Below are 16925 nucleotides of genomic sequence, written 5' to 3'. Positions count from 1 at the left end.
TGGCTTAAGGATCAACAAATCGTTTTTTCTGTCAAAATAAAAACAAAATAAAATCCGTTTCTTTGATTTTAGAAATGTCATTGTATATCTTTTTCTTCTAACTTTCCAAGGCAATCTCTGCGTTTACCCTATTCATGAAACCATCTAAATTTACACTAACAATATGCCAGGTAAAAAATCTCGTCCTGCAAGCTGCAAAGAATGACTTTGACTTGCTGCCCATTTAGTGACAGTAACCTGACGTCTTGGCTAGAACGAAATTAATTTTGGCACCGTGACTTCTGTGTACACGCAAGCAATTCTCCCAACTCACAAACCTCAGATTCTTCCCTTTTACCAAGGGACCAGAAGCTTTCCTTTGCAGAGTCTGCTAACAGGGGACCAATATAAGCAGACATTGAGCTGAAGAGCAGTGACCTGGGGCACAGCGTAGGGGATGACAGCCAGTGCACAGCACGAGTGCCCTACTCTCTGCGTCCAGTACAGAGGAACTCTGGGAGGGCTCCCATGCTGGCTGGGAGCTTGGAGTGATGACAATGGCACAGAAAACAGGGGGAGTCAGAAACTTCTCACAACATTTGGGGTTTTTCCCCTTACTTCCAGATATTGAGGACCCTGAGTTTGGGGAGAAAAGTGAGGGAAAGGACCTGTAGGAGACCTTTTAGTATTTATTAGGAGGCCTGCGGTTTAAATCCTGAGTCTGCCACGTGGTAGCCATGTAACCTTCCGGGAGTTAACTTGACCTTCAAAACCTCACTTCTTCATCCGTAAAATGGGAATAATACTAGCAGCTACTTCATGAAGTTGTTGTGAAAATTACATCAGATAATAACACAACACTTACCATAGTGCTTGCATACAGTCAGCCCTCAATAATTATTTACTACTAACTATTAAATAGGGAACACGGTCAAGCAGGGAAAATGCACTACTACAAAAATAAATGAATGTTATAAGAAAAAGACATTTGCTGGAAAGCCCTGGTTTAGCTGCAGAGACTGGTTTGATGTTATTTCTGTGATTCTGTGAGCCTGATAATTTGGAATATGTAAAATCTTTGGGTAATCATTCTGGGCAAGGACTGGTTATTTAAAAGAAATCACAAATCATCATTTGTGGGGGAGGGAAAAAAATAAAGGAGAAGCCAATCTACTTGTTATTTTTCTGAACCAAACTAAACCACCACTCCTCAAAGTGACACTAAGTGTTTTAAAAGTCCTTAAAAAGTCTTCTCAATGTCACAGTTAGCAAGAGGATAAACAGGAAATTCTAATATAGTATAAAATGTTTAAATATTTAATTTGTAATAAGGACAGAGTCTTTTTAAAAAATTCATTATGAACGTCAGCAGAAATTATTTCAACCTTTGTAGCAAAATTCACATCATCAGATCACAGCTGGATGAGATCCAACAAATCATCTAATCTAGACCCTCTGAGTCCCCCAGAGATGAAGTGAGCTCTGGTGAGGCCATGGCCAATATCCCTCCCACTGTCTACTGTTCCTGGTTTTTTTCACAGCACCGTCCTGCCTCACTTTCCAAACAACCTACAAATGAATGAATGACTACAGACCTTATATCCATATACCTTGCTAGAAATTTCACAGTAAGAATTTTGAATTTGCAATTTCAAAAGTCAAGTACCGATGCAAGAAGTTCTTTTTAAACAGCATTATATCCAAAATGCTGGCTCTTGGCACTTAAAATATACACACACAAATTTTGAGACATCTGTACAAAGGTTATTTGTAGATGCAAAATTCTATTAATTATACTAAATGTTGTCTAGAAAATGTAAGATTTAATTTCCAACTGTTCTACATTAATAAAGATAATACAAAAAAAATAGAAAACACCTTACCTCAAAAATTTCAAAGCCATAAATGTCCAAAACACCCATGACCTTCTTTCTCACTTTTGTTTGTGCCTTAAAGGAAGTTTCAAATTGGTGGGTTAATTTAGGCATGAAAAATGACACTAAAAGCATACCAAAAACCATAAACATGCATTACAAGTTAATTGTGTTCATAACTAGAATAACTGTAAATTAGGGTTTTTAAACATATAAGATACTGGTATGGAATCTTTCAGAAATTTTAATAACAGATGATTTATTTAAAGAAGGCATTAGTGAATGCTTAACTATAGAAAAAGATCACTGACTCTTACAATAGGTAGGGTCTTTCAAAAATCACCTAGTCCAATACCCTCATTTTATTGAAGGACATACCAGTCGCTAGAGAGGTGAAGTGACCTTTTTTTGCCAGTGTGTACGAGTTAGTAGATGAGCCACAACCAGGACTTAAGATGCTGATGCTCAAAGTAACTCTGCAAAGACTATTTACCAGTGAGATTTCTTATGACACACATGGCAAAACAAAATAGATAGAAGCCCTGATAAATTTCAATCCTATACATGGCATATTCTTTTCAAAGAACAATCTTTATAAGTGGTAACCAATGATCTGATTATAAAATTAAAATATCTTTTAACTTAATGCATATATTTTAAATATCATTTATTATAACTGACTTATTTGGGTATAAAGATTCAGTACCTTAATGCTTTCATTGATTCGATTTACCAACCATGAAAACAACCTGCTGTAGAGGTTTTTAGCCAGAGCATCACGGGCATAATACGCCTATAAAGAAAAAGAAAAACTCAATACCCACAATTATCACAATGCTTAATTTCAATAAAATAAGATTTAAAAAAATATTTAAATCTTTTATTTCAAATTTCTTTTCAGACCCCGTTTTCATTATACTATGGATAAACAGTCAAACCATTAAGAAAATTAGGCAAATTGTTTATACCCAGTTATTATACTTTTTTCAAAACTAAATCTAAATATTGTAAAAGCTTTCTCCGCAGCGATATTCATCTCAGTGTTACGGAACAGAGAAAAATTAGAGACCATTTAGAAATCCAACAAAAAGGGAATGGTAAAATAAATAAATAAACACCCATTGAAAGGGAAGTTCCACAGTCATCACAGAAAATTGGGTAATGAAGTGAAAAACGCTTGCTATGGTTTGTGAAAATAAAAAATTGTATAACTATCACAATGACAACTATTTTTTTTAACCACTACACATAGGAAAGCAAATTCAAAGGAAACACATTAAAACGACTTTGTTCAATTTTGAGTATTTTTTTAAAAATCTTCCATAATAAGTAGTGTAATGACACATTATGTAATAAAAATAAAACCTGTCGATTTGTTTATTTATTTATTTGAAAGCTGTTCAGAGCTACTTGACAAAGTAGCTCTAGAAGACATAAATGTCTCTAGGACCTTGACTGAGAATCCAAAGGCTGAAGAAAGATTTGGTTGGGAGAACCAAATGCCACACACTGGATGAGGACTGTGTGAGTCCCAGTGCTCCCGGGGAGACTAAAGATGGATGTCAGCAGCCTCAGGAGAGGGAAGCTAGAGGTTTTGCTGTTTTTTACTTTGTTGTTTTTTTTAACACTCTGGCCTTATGTGTGTTCTGTTGCTTAAAAGTAGAAAGTTGGGTATTATTATTAAAGTAAACCATTAGACTTTCATTTTATAAAGAATACAATTTATTAGGTTATGTGGAAATTCTTTTTCCACATTGCTTCCTAAATGAAGTGTAACAACTTTAATAACACATTCAAGCACCTGGCAACAAACTGCAGCTGAAAAGACAGCAACTTTTCCCTTCATGTTACATTTCCATACTAATCCCAGACCTTCCTCCTAAGTCTTAGGCAACTACTCCAATCAGGGCTATAATATCAACCTAGAAGTTGGCAAAAAAATAAACCCAACTACACAATGCAGTGCTAGGGTGGTGGTGGTGGGAGTGATTCCACAGCAGAAAATGAACATAAAATGCTAAAACAGACAAAGAAGCCTAAATTTAGATGTATACCCTTTCTCCAGTCCCCTTTCTTCTAGTTTTTGCTTTCTTGAAAAAGGTAACTTAAGTACCTAGAACATAGTAAGTCTATACATGTATTTATATTATGATTTTTGTACTCTCTTCTTGCACTACTTTCTCATAAGCCTATATAATTTTCTTAATTCTTTTTCCTTTCTTCTCATACATTCCAGTTATCTCCAAATACCACCTAATGTCAAAATATTATATATTTGTAAACAGACCCTTTTTCATCGTAATGCCATCCAGTTTTTTTAGTTGTATGCTACCTCCTTCCAACAAACCACCATTTCAATATGCAACTGAACTAATAGCGACAATTTATTTTGGTTAAACTGCTTTATATAATTTAAAGTGTATTCACAGCCAATATTAACCTTCTTTGCTTCCTTCAAACAAATATTTATTCCAGGAGTCTCAAACTCAAATGCTTCCAGGGACTGCTTTGATACAAATGAATGGGAAATAGTGGGATCAGAATGAGCTGGAGGATGTATTCCAGATTAAAGGCACGGAAATTCAAAACTTAAAAAGAAAGTAAGCAAACAAAACAAAGAGAACTACCCTTTAGTCAGATAAAATATGCCTGTTGAGCTGTACCTGGCGCCAGGGGCTGCCAATTTGCCACCCCCGACTTCTTGAGCCTGACTCATGCCATTTAAGCTCCACATTAATATCCTCCAAAGTCAGTGCAGGAATTTTTTTCTCATTTAAGGATCACCAATAAGGTGTGTAGAAACAAGGGAAGACACCGAGTGTGCTGATTCACCATCCCAGAGTCTCACCACAATATGAAAATCTATGCATTTCTACACCTGAGTGAAGCTCACTGAGGAACTCCCAGATGGGACCTGGGACAAACGTGACCTGCCTCAGGTGTGGCCCAGAAAAGTACATGCTAGGCAAGGTAGAGACACAGAGAAGCACGGACACAGGGCCCACCCTCCAGGAACTTACAGTGGAGTAGGGAATATCAAACCAACACGAATGAAAGAATCTGAGGCAGTGCCAAAATGCAGGAGAAAAAGGGAGTTCAGAGAAGGGAGAATTAGGGGGCCTATGTGATCAAGGAAGGCTCCCTGGAGGAGGTGCTCCCTAGATTAGTACCCTTTAGCGATGCAGAAGGAATGAGCAGTGATAGGTGGGGTGAGGGACAAGCAGGAGCAAGGGCACCCGGTAAAAATAAGCATGGCATTTACAGAACTAGCAGGGAATAAACTGAGATAAGCTGTGTAGAGTCAGATTACAGAGGGCCTTGGAAGTCAAGGAAAGAGCATGTGATGGGAGCTGAATGATAACTTTGTCTTCAGTTACCATTATTTCAATATTAATCACCGTATCTCGGGGAAAATCTAAATGCCTTCGGGAAAATGAGGCATGAGGCAATAAAGATGATAATGGGGCCCAAGAATTGAAGCTATGAGGAAAAGTTAATAAAACAAATCACTTCTCACTGGCATCAAAACCTTCTAGGCAATAAGATCACTGGAAGCAAATACTCTGAACCCTACCTTAAAAATAAATAAATAAGGAGCTGAATAATCAAGGATCTCAAGCCAAATTCTTTTAAGAATGTAGAAAAGTTTTCCACAGTGATGCAAGGTGACGCAAGCTTATAAAGTAAGAGGCACCTGGGCCTTGTTTCTATAAAGAATGATTTAAAAGCAAGAGTAAAACACACAATAAAAACAGACCAAAACATATCCATATATATTCCACACATGGATATTTCTAAAGGGCTTTCTTAAACAACAGAGGTTTTTTTCAACACATCACTATATACTTAACGACTCCCACTCTGGCTAGTGAACACGTCTGAACTCGGTGTGACCTTCAATACAGTGGTTCTCGAAATGTGGTTCCTGGCCCAGCAGCAGCAGCATCACCTCTGAACTTGTTAGAAATGCAAAATTCTTCCATCTTACCTGAGACCTACTGAATCAAGCTCTCTGGAGGTGCGACCTGCAAACCATTTTTAACAAACGCTCCAGGTGGCTCTCATGCACTCGGGTAAGTTTGTGAACTACTGCTGTGGGTGCTCCTCTCTGACTCCAAACTTAACCTTTGCAGCCATATTGCTGTGAGTCACCTCACTTTTCTTTCTGAAATGCCCTTTAGTCCACTCTTTATACATCTAAATCCTTCAAGACTGGCTCAGAAACCATCTTTTCCATGAAGTCTTCCTTAATCTTCTATGTCCTTACTTACAGTCTACACGAGGGCTTGTACTGAGCCAGCTCTCAACATGTTTTTCTTGATTAACTAAGTCACTACCATTTGACTTTGAACTAGTAAGACTGACGTGGACAGAAATTACAGCAGGAGTAGAAATGTAGGAAGAAGGACACACAACAGTTATAACTAGAAAAAGACTGTTACAAACCAGTTACGTATACATAAAGTTATAGTCTCTTCCATAGCCAAAACAGCTCGCCTAAAATAAGAAATAAACATTTAAAGAAAGCTAAACACATGTAGGCATTCTTGGATTAGTAGGAAAGACTAGTTCAGAGTGGCAGAAAGACTAAATCCACTCTACTGTCCTACAGATGCTTAAGGCTATGTACAAGGAGGAGGAAAATACAGTTGGACAAAGTAGGCCCGAGTGGGAAAAGTCCTGAATAAGTCATTTAATTCTAGTTCAGATCAGCATTGACTAGTGGGGAAACGTTTAAGCCACAGAATAAAGGGTTTACATTGGCAGGATCTCCAGAAGCTGCCTAGGTATACATGCATCCATCCATCCATTTATCTTGAACCAAAGGAGAGAAGAAGTAAGCATCTCAGATTTGTATCTTAGAAAGACTTCATTGCCCTCAGTGTGGAGGATGAAGAGGGTATAACAAGGAAAGCAGAGAGGCCAACGTGGCCATTTAACTACAAGCTGGCTTCTCCCATTGTCTTCTTCAAATCATTAAGTGGAAATTCCATTTTTCTAGATGCTTGGGCCAAAGACACCATGAGTCATCCTTGACTCGTTTTCTCATAGTGTTAGATAGGACAAGGGCGGCAAGGTCTGGGGCGTTTGTACTAAATGCTATTCTTGCTAAATGTGAAAATGTAACACAGCATTTTGCAGATGTAGCTCTAACGTGATGAGCTTGACCTGAACTCAAAATGACAAGTTTAGCCCCCTGGAAAAATTAATCAACAGGTAATTAACAAAATCTGGATAAATTAAACCAAATGCCAATAAGAAATCAACTTACAATTAACCAAATAGTATATACAAACAATGGCTAAGTGTACACGAACAGGTTTGGATGTAAATCCCTTGTCTCCTTACTTGCTCCATGTAAATAAAACTACCTTAGGACAACCAGAATAGAACACCCCAAGGGGTGAACCCCTTGAGTTCGGTAACAATACCACATAACAAGCCATCAACAGGTCTTGGTGTCTCTACCTTCAAAATATATCCAAATGTGATCACTTCTCACACCACCTGGTTCAAGCCCCCATCACCTCTGGGTTAGCAAACAGCTCCTCTCAGCTCCCATGCTATGAATTGAATTTTTGTGTCCCCTGCAAAACCATATGTTGAAGCCCCAATCCCATGTGATGCTATCTGGAGGTAGGGACTTTTGCGGGCAATGAGGTTTAGCTGTGGTCCTGAGGGTGAAGCTCCCATGACAGGACCGGTGCCCTTCTTAGACCGGTGTCTAAGAGAACAAGACACCGAAACTCATGCTCTGGCTCTTTGTCTCTCTGCCATTTGAGAAAGATACAGCGAGAGGGTGGACATTTAAAAACCAGGAAGAGGGCCCTCACCAAGAACCCAACTATGCGGGCACCCTGATCTCAGACCAGCTTCCAGAACTGCGAGAAATAAATGTTTTCTGTTTAAGCCACCCAATCTATGGTATTCTGTGATAGCAGCCCAAACTGACCAAGACACCCTGCTTTTACTCCTTCCCCTACTCTCCGCTCTCCACGTTGCAGCCGGAATGATCCCTTAAAATACAAGGTAGAGCATGCCACCCATGCTCAAAAATCTCTAGTTATTTCCCACCTCACTCAGCCCCAATTTCCCCACCCCCAGCACGATGGCTCTGTTACTACACTCTACTTATGGGTATTTATTCTGTTTGTCTATTGCACTCACCATCTGCTAGCTTGCTATACCAATTTATTTATTTACTACGTTTACTGGCTATTGTCTGGCTCCTTTGGCCAAAATCTTAAGCTCCAAGACGGAAGGGATGTTTATGTGGTTAGTTTACTTAAAGCTGTGCCCCCGGGGCCTAGAAAGATGCCTGGAATACAGAATTGGAGTTAAGATATTAGCCTGCAAAATAAATTGTTTGTTTCCAATGACATAAAACTATGAAAAACTTTTTAAAAACTCACTTCTGGACATTATGTTTCACCCACCTGAGCCACGTTCAGTGTAGTTGAAACTTTCTCCTGCTTGGCCTCAACTGTTCGGAAACTGAATGCTCGTTCTAGAACTGACTGGTCAATGCCAGTCAACTCACAAATTTCTTTTAACTCTGTTGGGCGGAATGGACACAAAAAGTGACTGCATATGTGGTGCTAATAATCATTTTCAAGGCTTAGGGTGTTCTTTCTAAATCACATTCAAACCAAACAGTATAAAATGAATAAATCAAAAGACTTAAAACTTAGCTATAATTATGTTTCTGTTCAGTTTCACTAGAAAGCTTTTTCTTTTATTTATTTATTTACTTACTTACTTGTTTACTTATTTATTTACTTAAGTTTATTGGGGAGACAATTGTTAGTAAAGTTACATAGATTTCAGGTGTACAATTCTGTGATACATCATCTACATATCACATTGTGTGTTCACCACTCAGAATCAGTTCTCCTTCCATCACCATATATTTGATCCCCTTTACCCTCATCTACCTTTTTCAAACCAATGAAAAGCAAGTTTTACTTTCCAGATTAAAAATTTGGGGCAGAAGTACAAAGCAAGTTTGCTAAACAAAGTCGATTCTCCGCCGTCTTACCATTTTTATCTTTGATTTTGCTTTCATCTAAACCATTCACTCGAGATTCAGGTTTGAACTCAATGTTCCCCAGTTTCAACACTGCGGCCACCACCTCCAAGACAGACTCAGCCTCATGATCCATAAAACCCACAATCTGCATGGCATTCTGAGGAAGAAAAAAAAAAAACTCACCTATTTTCTTTTTGTAGTTCTTTATTATAATTGTTTTAATGAATCATACAACAGATTTGTTTCTGAAAAACCAGCAAGAACAACAAAAAGACAAAGTATCCCAAAATAAACTTTCCGAAAAACAAACTGATTAACAGACCTGATGTATCACCCACGTGGGGCTCAGTCTTTGTTCAGTGTTTTCAAGCTGTGATTTTAGAAGCCCTACAGTACAGTACATGCACTGTGCTGTGGCAAAGGGAAAAGGTAGGGGGTGGGGGAATGTAAAGAAGAAGACAGAAGAAGAGGCTGAGAGCTGAACCTTGGGTTCTTGCCGTGTGTGTGTGTGTGTGTGTGTGTGTGTGTGTGTGTGTGTGTGTGTGTGTGTGTGTGCCGGGGTTCTACTGCTAGAAATAAAACCAAACAAAAAGGTTTCACAATTAAAAAACCACAAATTTAAAAACCTCCTATTAAAAACAAAACAAAACAAAAAACCAACCCAAAAGTATCTTGTTTATTTTACATATGAGAAAAACAGTGGTTTGTAAAGTGAAGTGCCTGATCCAAGGCACTATGGGTAACAAATAACATTTGTTCAGTCATAAATTGTTACTGAGTACAAAAAATTTGCCAGGCAAAGTAGTTCTAGAATTAATCTTGAACTCAAGTCTTAAAATTATGTCCTAGAATCAACAGGCCTCACATATGAGGATGTTTACACAGTTTTAAAAAATGACATACTCTAAGAAATGCTTTCTTTTTGAGAATAGCCCTATTTGTTTGTTTGTTTGTTTATGACTAGGCTACCTAGAATTTCAAACATAAAAAACTAGAAAGAGCAAAAGAACAGAACCTGAAGTCAGTTCCATTCACCCTCAAAGATTGACTGATGCCAGTCTTGTTTCATCTGTAATCTGACCTACTCCTCAGCCCCTTCCTACCACCACAACTGTCTCATTTGGAAGTAAATAACAGTTACCATATCATGTCCTAATAGGAGTAATTTTCAAAGTGCAACATAAACAGGATGTAAAAAGAATATAAATTATAATATTTTTTCCAATGAACATAAAATGTTAATTATTCAGGTGAATTCACAATTTTTCAAAAACTGTAAAAAAACAACTTTCTGTCTCAAAAACAGTTTTGATTTCACATGATCCTAGGACATGTTAAGTCAAGTTTTCACACTTGAAAATTAACTACTGAGCTTTGGCTATGAAAAAACATTCAGAATTTCAGCAATGTTAAAAGAGTCAAACTCCAAGATAATATAATAAGAAAGCTCCTTTTGACAAATAGTAAAATCGCAAGCTCCAGTACAACATGGCCTTCACAATATTGTATAATTTTTGAGCTAGTAAAAAAATAAATAAATAAATAACAACCCACCAAACTAATAAAAATACAATAAATTCTTGCATAATTCTAAAACCTTAGAAAGCATGAGTTATACATTAAAGAAAACTCAGATTTGTTACCAATTCCAATTGGTGATATAGGGTTACCCATTTTAAAGAGCAACACAAAGATTACATCTTACCCTAACAGTTCTGAAATTTGCTGCGTCATCCACTCCATTAACTTTGGCCGAGTCCAGACTCAGGTAGTTGTATCTGCTGAAATCTCGCTCGAGTTTAAGTTTATCTATTGAATCACACACAAAAACTGATAAGCCACTTCAATAAATCTAATTATCTTTAAGTTCCCATTTCTATATCCCTTCAGATAAAATGACTTTCACATTCTGTCTTGTATCAACAGAACAAAACTGAGGCCCAAATACCAACAATAGCATTTTTCTAAAATCACCTTTATTACGGTTTTCAAAACAGTAAGGCCATTTTCATATTTTTATAATATAAAATATCTTCAATGCACTATTTCATTATAATATGATGCCTGTCTAGTAATTCCCCCACCACTGGAAATTTGCGTTCTCACCAGTTTATAATAATAAAAAATGGTCAGTGATAAATGTCTTCATACAAAATGTTTTTGGGGTTCTTTTGAATTATTTCATTGGGATATATTCCAAAAAGTGGTGTGCCTGGGCAGTAGGCGCTGATCATTTTATGACTTATTTTAGGTTGCTAATTAGTCTCCCAGGAAGGAGGCCTCACTTTGAAGTGACACCCACAAGGCTGAAGTATATCAATGCCTGACAACTATACCAGCTTTGTCCTTTTTTGTAAGTTTCACTACCGTGTTTCACCGAAAATAAAATAAGACTTAGTCGGACAATCAGCTCTAATGCGTTTTTTGGAGCAAAAATTAATATAAGACACGGTCTTATTTTACTATAATATAAGACTGGGTCTTATATTACATTATACTATAATATACTATAATATACTATAGTATATTAATATAGTATATACTATATTAATATGCTATATACTGGGTCTTATATTACATAAGACCCGGTAGTATAGTATAGTATAGAAGACCCAGTCTTCTATTACTATAACATAATTTTTGCTCCAAAAGATGCATTAGAGTTGACTGGCTGGCTAGGTCTTATTTTTGGGGAAAACACAGTTTTTTATATATATATGTATATATATATATATATATATATATATATATATATATATATATGGAACACTTCAGAATTATTTTAAGGTCATTTATTGATTATTAGTGAGGATGATATTTTTCCCCAAGTATTGTTGACTTTCCATAGCTTTCCAACTATTTGTTGAAAACTTTTTTATCACTTGGCCATTGCTATTGGATACTGTACTTATGTACTTATATATTCTCTAAAATATTCAAAGGTCATATTTTTAACTCTAGTATCAGTTGCAAATGTCTTCCCACAATTTTTAAATCTTCGCTGAACAATTTGGTTTTTTTTTATGATTGTAGTCATCTACTGTTCCCGGATAATTTCCTCTCTCCAAGTTTTTTTTCACTTCATGAGTAGCCCCTCTCCCAACATCTAGGTCTTTTAGTAAACCATCTCAGACATAAGGTACAGTATCTGGTGAGGTACAGAGATATATATCAAACAAATGCTGGGGTATGATAAAAGAAAGTACACCACGTTCTTCACTTCAACCAGAGTCATGGAAAATTTTTAAGAAGAAGGGAAAAGCATATGGGACACTTTTAAAAAGAATGCTTTGGAAATGCTGTGACACTTAAAGATTAATACATAAAGACAGGGACTTACTGAGGAGCTCTTCAGAGGCACCAGAGAGCAGCTGATAGAAAACATGGAAGTTTCTTTCACCCCTTGGCTGCTTAACAACTCGAGATTTCTCTAAAAGATCTAAAAAGAAAAAGAATCAAATCATACTATAGTATTAATTTTGCTTTTAAATTCACCATGGTTCTTTTTTCTCCCCTTTCACGTTTTCATTTTCATTTTGCTTTGTATTAGCAAAATAATAACAGAAGATACATTTCTTTTTCAGGAAAAAGCTAACTCTAACTAAAATGACCAAATTAAACAAATCAGGTCCTTTTTAAACAACAGTGAATAGGCAAAGTAAGTTCAACAACACATTTGACAAGCTGATTAAAGACAACATAGTTTTATACTGACATTCTCTTGATTTTATATAATAAATGATGACATTAAGTTCTTCAAAATGTAGCGTTACATACCAAGTGATGAAATGCAGCTTTATGAATCCACTAAATAAAAAGTTAGTATTTTTGAGATCTTATTGTGTGCCAGGTGCTTTATAGACTTATTTCATTGAATACTCCCAACCATTTTATAAGGTATTATTTAACAGATGAAAACCTGAGAGTCCAAGAGTTTAAGCAGGATTTAAAATAACAGCATCTGACTCAATATTATAACAGATGAAAAACTGCGAGTCCAAGAGTTTAAGAAGAATTTAAAATCATAGCATCTGACCCAAGTACAGACTCCATCTTATATCCACATGCCCTACTACCTGGAATAACTGAAGCAGATTTTTTTGATATCTTGAAGTCTTAGAGAATGAAAGTGGTTCTCATTTAAAGGAACTTGGTGTGATTTGACAGGATACTTTCATTGATTTCAGACAATTTTTCATGACATAAGTTGGATGTCTATATAATCAAGTTTTCAAACAAGAAAGAGAGAGAGAGAAAGAGAGAGAGAGAGAGAAAGAGAGAGAGAGAGAGAGGGGGAATGAGGGAAGGAAAAGGAAGGAAAGGGAAGAAAAAAGAAAAAGAAGAAAGAGAAAAGGAGAGAAGAGAAGAGGAGGGAGAGGGGAGGGGGAAACGGCGGGGAGGGGAGGGGAGGAGGGAAGGGAAGGGAAGGGAAGGGAAGGGAAGGGAAGGGAAGGGAAGGGAAGGGAAGGGAAGGGAAGGGAAGAGAAGCCAGGCAAACAAAAATGAACTATTGTGGCAGTACGTGAGAGATGGCAAAGTACAATAGCAGAAAATAATCCTGCTTGGAGTCCGGCTTATCCTTGACCAGTGATATAAAAGAGCGACTGGATTCTTGGGGCAAAGGTCAAACTTAGTTATAAAATTCTGAATCAGTGATCCCATTATTGAGCACTAATTTTAGAGAACAGACACATTTGATTTCCAATCAGATTGAAATCTAAACATTATCCAACAAATCCGTAAATGAGAGAATGACTCACTTACGGATTTCTCTGGAAATGGTCATTGAACTTCTGAATTTGTATTTCTGGAATCCACACCAGCATCTGATGAGGAGCCTAGGTAGAGTTAGAGTGTAGACGGGATGAATAGAAGTCCCTAGGGCACTCCAAATACATGAGGTCATTTGTAAGAATGAAGAGAGAGTTTGTAAGGAAACATTAATCAAGCTGACTAAAAAGAGAACAAAAATATGTAAATACAAAAATTATTAGGAACAGGATGCTGCAGAGTTTTAATTTTCATCTCCAGCTCTCATTTGATTTGGATCACTGCCAATGCCCTCAAATAATTTAGCAAAAAGAAAGAAAACAGAAATTGAAAGCACAAGTGAGACAAAATTTAGAAAAGAAAGATTATGTAATATTCATCATCTGTAAGGACTGACCATTTCAATCAATGAATTAGTAAATACTGACATACAGAGCAGAAGACAGTGAACAGGTAAGGATAAAAATACAGTATGATTTTCCTAATCATGTGGCCAAGCTTTCATGAGGTCCTAAGAGCACTGGCACAGTTTTAGAAGAAAGAACCCACAGGGCATGGGTTGATTGTTCACTGAGAAGCTAATCCTTATAGGAAATTCCTCAAGCCTAGAAGAGAGCAACTTGATTACAGGAAAAATACGAACAAACGCTAGTTTACTTCAGTCGTGCACAGATTCTTTCAATCAACTTACTTACTGCTCAACCACTATGTGCCAGGAACTATTTGCAGATGAGCCAGCACTGAATGCAAACATGAAGACCTTCCTCTAGGCCTGCAAGATTCCCCCGGGCTCAGGAGTACTCCTACCACCCAAACCAACAGTAGCAGTTCTTTCCAAGGTGGGATGCCAAGGCTCTTATGAGAGAGCATGAGGTGGGGGTGGGTTAGGCATAGGGCCCGGGTGTCCTTCACCTGTCAAAACCCACAAACGCCAGGCTCTTCCCATAGTGCTAAGAACCCTACCACACCTCACAAGCCTTGGCAGCCTGCTGCCCTTCCACCTAACAGTGACACCTTAATACCATGTTCCCCCAAAAATAAGACCTAGCCAGACAATCGGCTCTAATGCATCTTTTGGAGCAAAAATTAATATAAGGCTCGGTTTTACTTAACTATAAGATCGGATAATGATATGATTGATGATATGATATGATATGATATGATATGATATGATATGATATGATATGATATGATATGACACTGGGTATAATATAATATAATCTGACCAGGTATGATATGATATGATATATGATACCAGATATAATATAATTAATATAATATAATAAGACCGGGTATAATATGAAATAACGTAACATAACATAATATAATACCAGGTCTTATATAAGACCAGGTCTCACACTAATTTTTGCTCCAAAAGATGCATTGGAGCTGATTGTCTGGCTAGGTCTTATTTTCGGGGTAACACAGTAATAATGACAATTGATTGGAGCCAATCACGTTCAACAAGCCAGCCTGGTACTTCATGACACAGAAGGATACCTTCAAAGCATAAGATAGGACCACAGTGTCCAACAGCAACACATTGGCCAGCCTAATGTTTGTCACTTTTTGAACAAGTGCTCGTAGAAAATGGAGAGTTTAAAAACAGCGATAGTCAGGACACAGACCTAGCTCAGTGCTCGGAGCCCGCTGCGCCCGGATCTTCCGCAACTGCGGGAGAGGGAAGGACTCGGACTGCTAGGGCTCCGCTTACGGCCCACAGGGCTGAGGGGGCAGCATACAAAACCGCTGAACCCAACGCTCGCTCACGGCAGACCTCGGAGCAAAGACTGAGGGAAGAGGGCTGAAATCGGTGGTTTAAGCCCTCACTGCCGAGCGGAGAACGGAAGCCCTAGGGAAGCCCTAGGCACGGAGACTAGCCGCCCCCTCCCTACCCTCCCAGAGCTCGCCCCGCCCCCACCTGCCCGGTGCTAGAAGCGATAAAGTAGCAGTGTCGGATCAAAGGACAGAATATTTGCTGCTCTGAGAACTGTGGACCGCAGACACAGATTCGCAGCTCAACTAGTTCCGGCAAAGGGGAGGGAGCTGTGGAAGCAGGACTGGCTGTGGTGGTGGTCGCTGCCATTGCTCTGGGCCACCTCTCACAACTCACCCCGCCCCTGGCCCCACCTATCTGGGCGGATCCCTGCAGGAGTAAACAGAACTGCTGAAACAAACGGGCTCTGAATCTGGTGCAGAAAGAGCTTTGGAACTCCAAAAGCTCTTCGCATACCTATCAACCTGTTGCAGAAGACACTCCTGTAGATGTCTAGGAAGAGAAATAGTAAATCAGTGATTGCCATGAATAACCAAGGCAACAAGATAGCTCAGAAAGAAAGTGAAAAGTCTCCAGAAAAGGAACTTAGAGATATGGACCTTTGTGATTTAAATGACAGAGAATTCAAGATCGCAATTCTGAAAAAACTGAATGAGATGCAAGAAAACACAGAAAAGCAGTTTAATGAACTCAGAAACACAATCAAAGAACACCATGAGCATTTTACAAAAGAGATTGAAATCTTGAAAAAGAACCAAATAGAATTTCTGGAGATTAAGAACTCAATAGAAGAAATTAACAATAAAATATCCAGCTTAGGTAGTAGAGTTGACCAGATGGAGGAAAGAATCAGTGACATCGAAGATAGGAACCTGGAATTTACACAGAGGGAAGAAGAAAGAGACTTGAGACTTAAAAGAAATGAAAGAACTCTACAAGAACTTTCTGACTCCATCAGAAAGAGCAATATAAGAATAATGGGTATACCAGAAGGAGAAGAAAGAGGGAAGGGAACAGAGAATATATTCAAACAAATTGTCGATGAGAACTTCCCAAACTTATGGACAGAACTGGATCCTCGAATCCAAGAAGCAAATAGAACACCTAATTACCTCAATCCCAACAGGCCTTCACCAAGGCACATTGTATTGAAGCTGTCTAAAATCAATGATAAAGAAAGAATCCTCAAGGCAGCCAGGGAAAAGAAGACGGTAACTTACAAAGGAAAGCCCATTAGATTATCATCAGATTTTTCAGCAGAAACTCTACAAGCTAGGAGGGAATGGAACCAAATATTCAAACTATTGAAAGAGAGAAATCATGAGCCAAGAATAATATATCCAGCAAAGATCTCCTTTAGATATGAAGGAGGAATAAAGACCTTTCCAGACATCCAGAAGCTGAGGGAATTTTCTAATACACGACCTGCACTACAAGAAATACTAAAGGAGGCTATTAGACCACCATCAACAGGGACAACTTGTGGCAACCGAAA

General features: G+C 37.9%; 1 protein-coding gene across 5 annotated transcripts in view; it reads right to left on the bottom strand.

Moving 5' to 3' along the window:
* Nucleotides 1-16925, bottom strand: part of MYO1B (myosin IB) — a 172807-nt gene that overhangs the window by 46578 nt on the left and 109304 nt on the right. For all 5 annotated transcript variants that reach the window (XM_081051487.1, XM_081051488.1, XM_081051490.1 and 2 more), the window contains exons 8-13: nt 12224-12322; nt 10589-10692; nt 8893-9040; nt 8291-8409; nt 2560-2646; nt 1863-1928 (exon numbers count right to left, since the gene is read on the bottom strand). In XM_081051487.1, the coding sequence (XP_080907613.1) occupies nt 1863-1928; nt 2560-2646; nt 8291-8409; nt 8893-9040; nt 10589-10692; nt 12224-12322 (623 nt within the window). The remainder of the gene's footprint in view (nt 1-1862; nt 1929-2559; nt 2647-8290; nt 8410-8892; nt 9041-10588; nt 10693-12223; nt 12323-16925) is intronic.

The sequence above is a fragment of the Rhinolophus hipposideros genome (genome assembly GCF_964194185.1).
Source record: "Rhinolophus hipposideros genome assembly, chromosome: 6".
In the NCBI taxonomy this organism is placed as follows: domain Eukaryota; kingdom Metazoa; phylum Chordata; class Mammalia; order Chiroptera; family Rhinolophidae; genus Rhinolophus; species Rhinolophus hipposideros.
The sequence above is the reverse complement of the archived record's forward strand: the minus strand, read 5'-3'. Positions and strand labels throughout refer to the sequence as shown.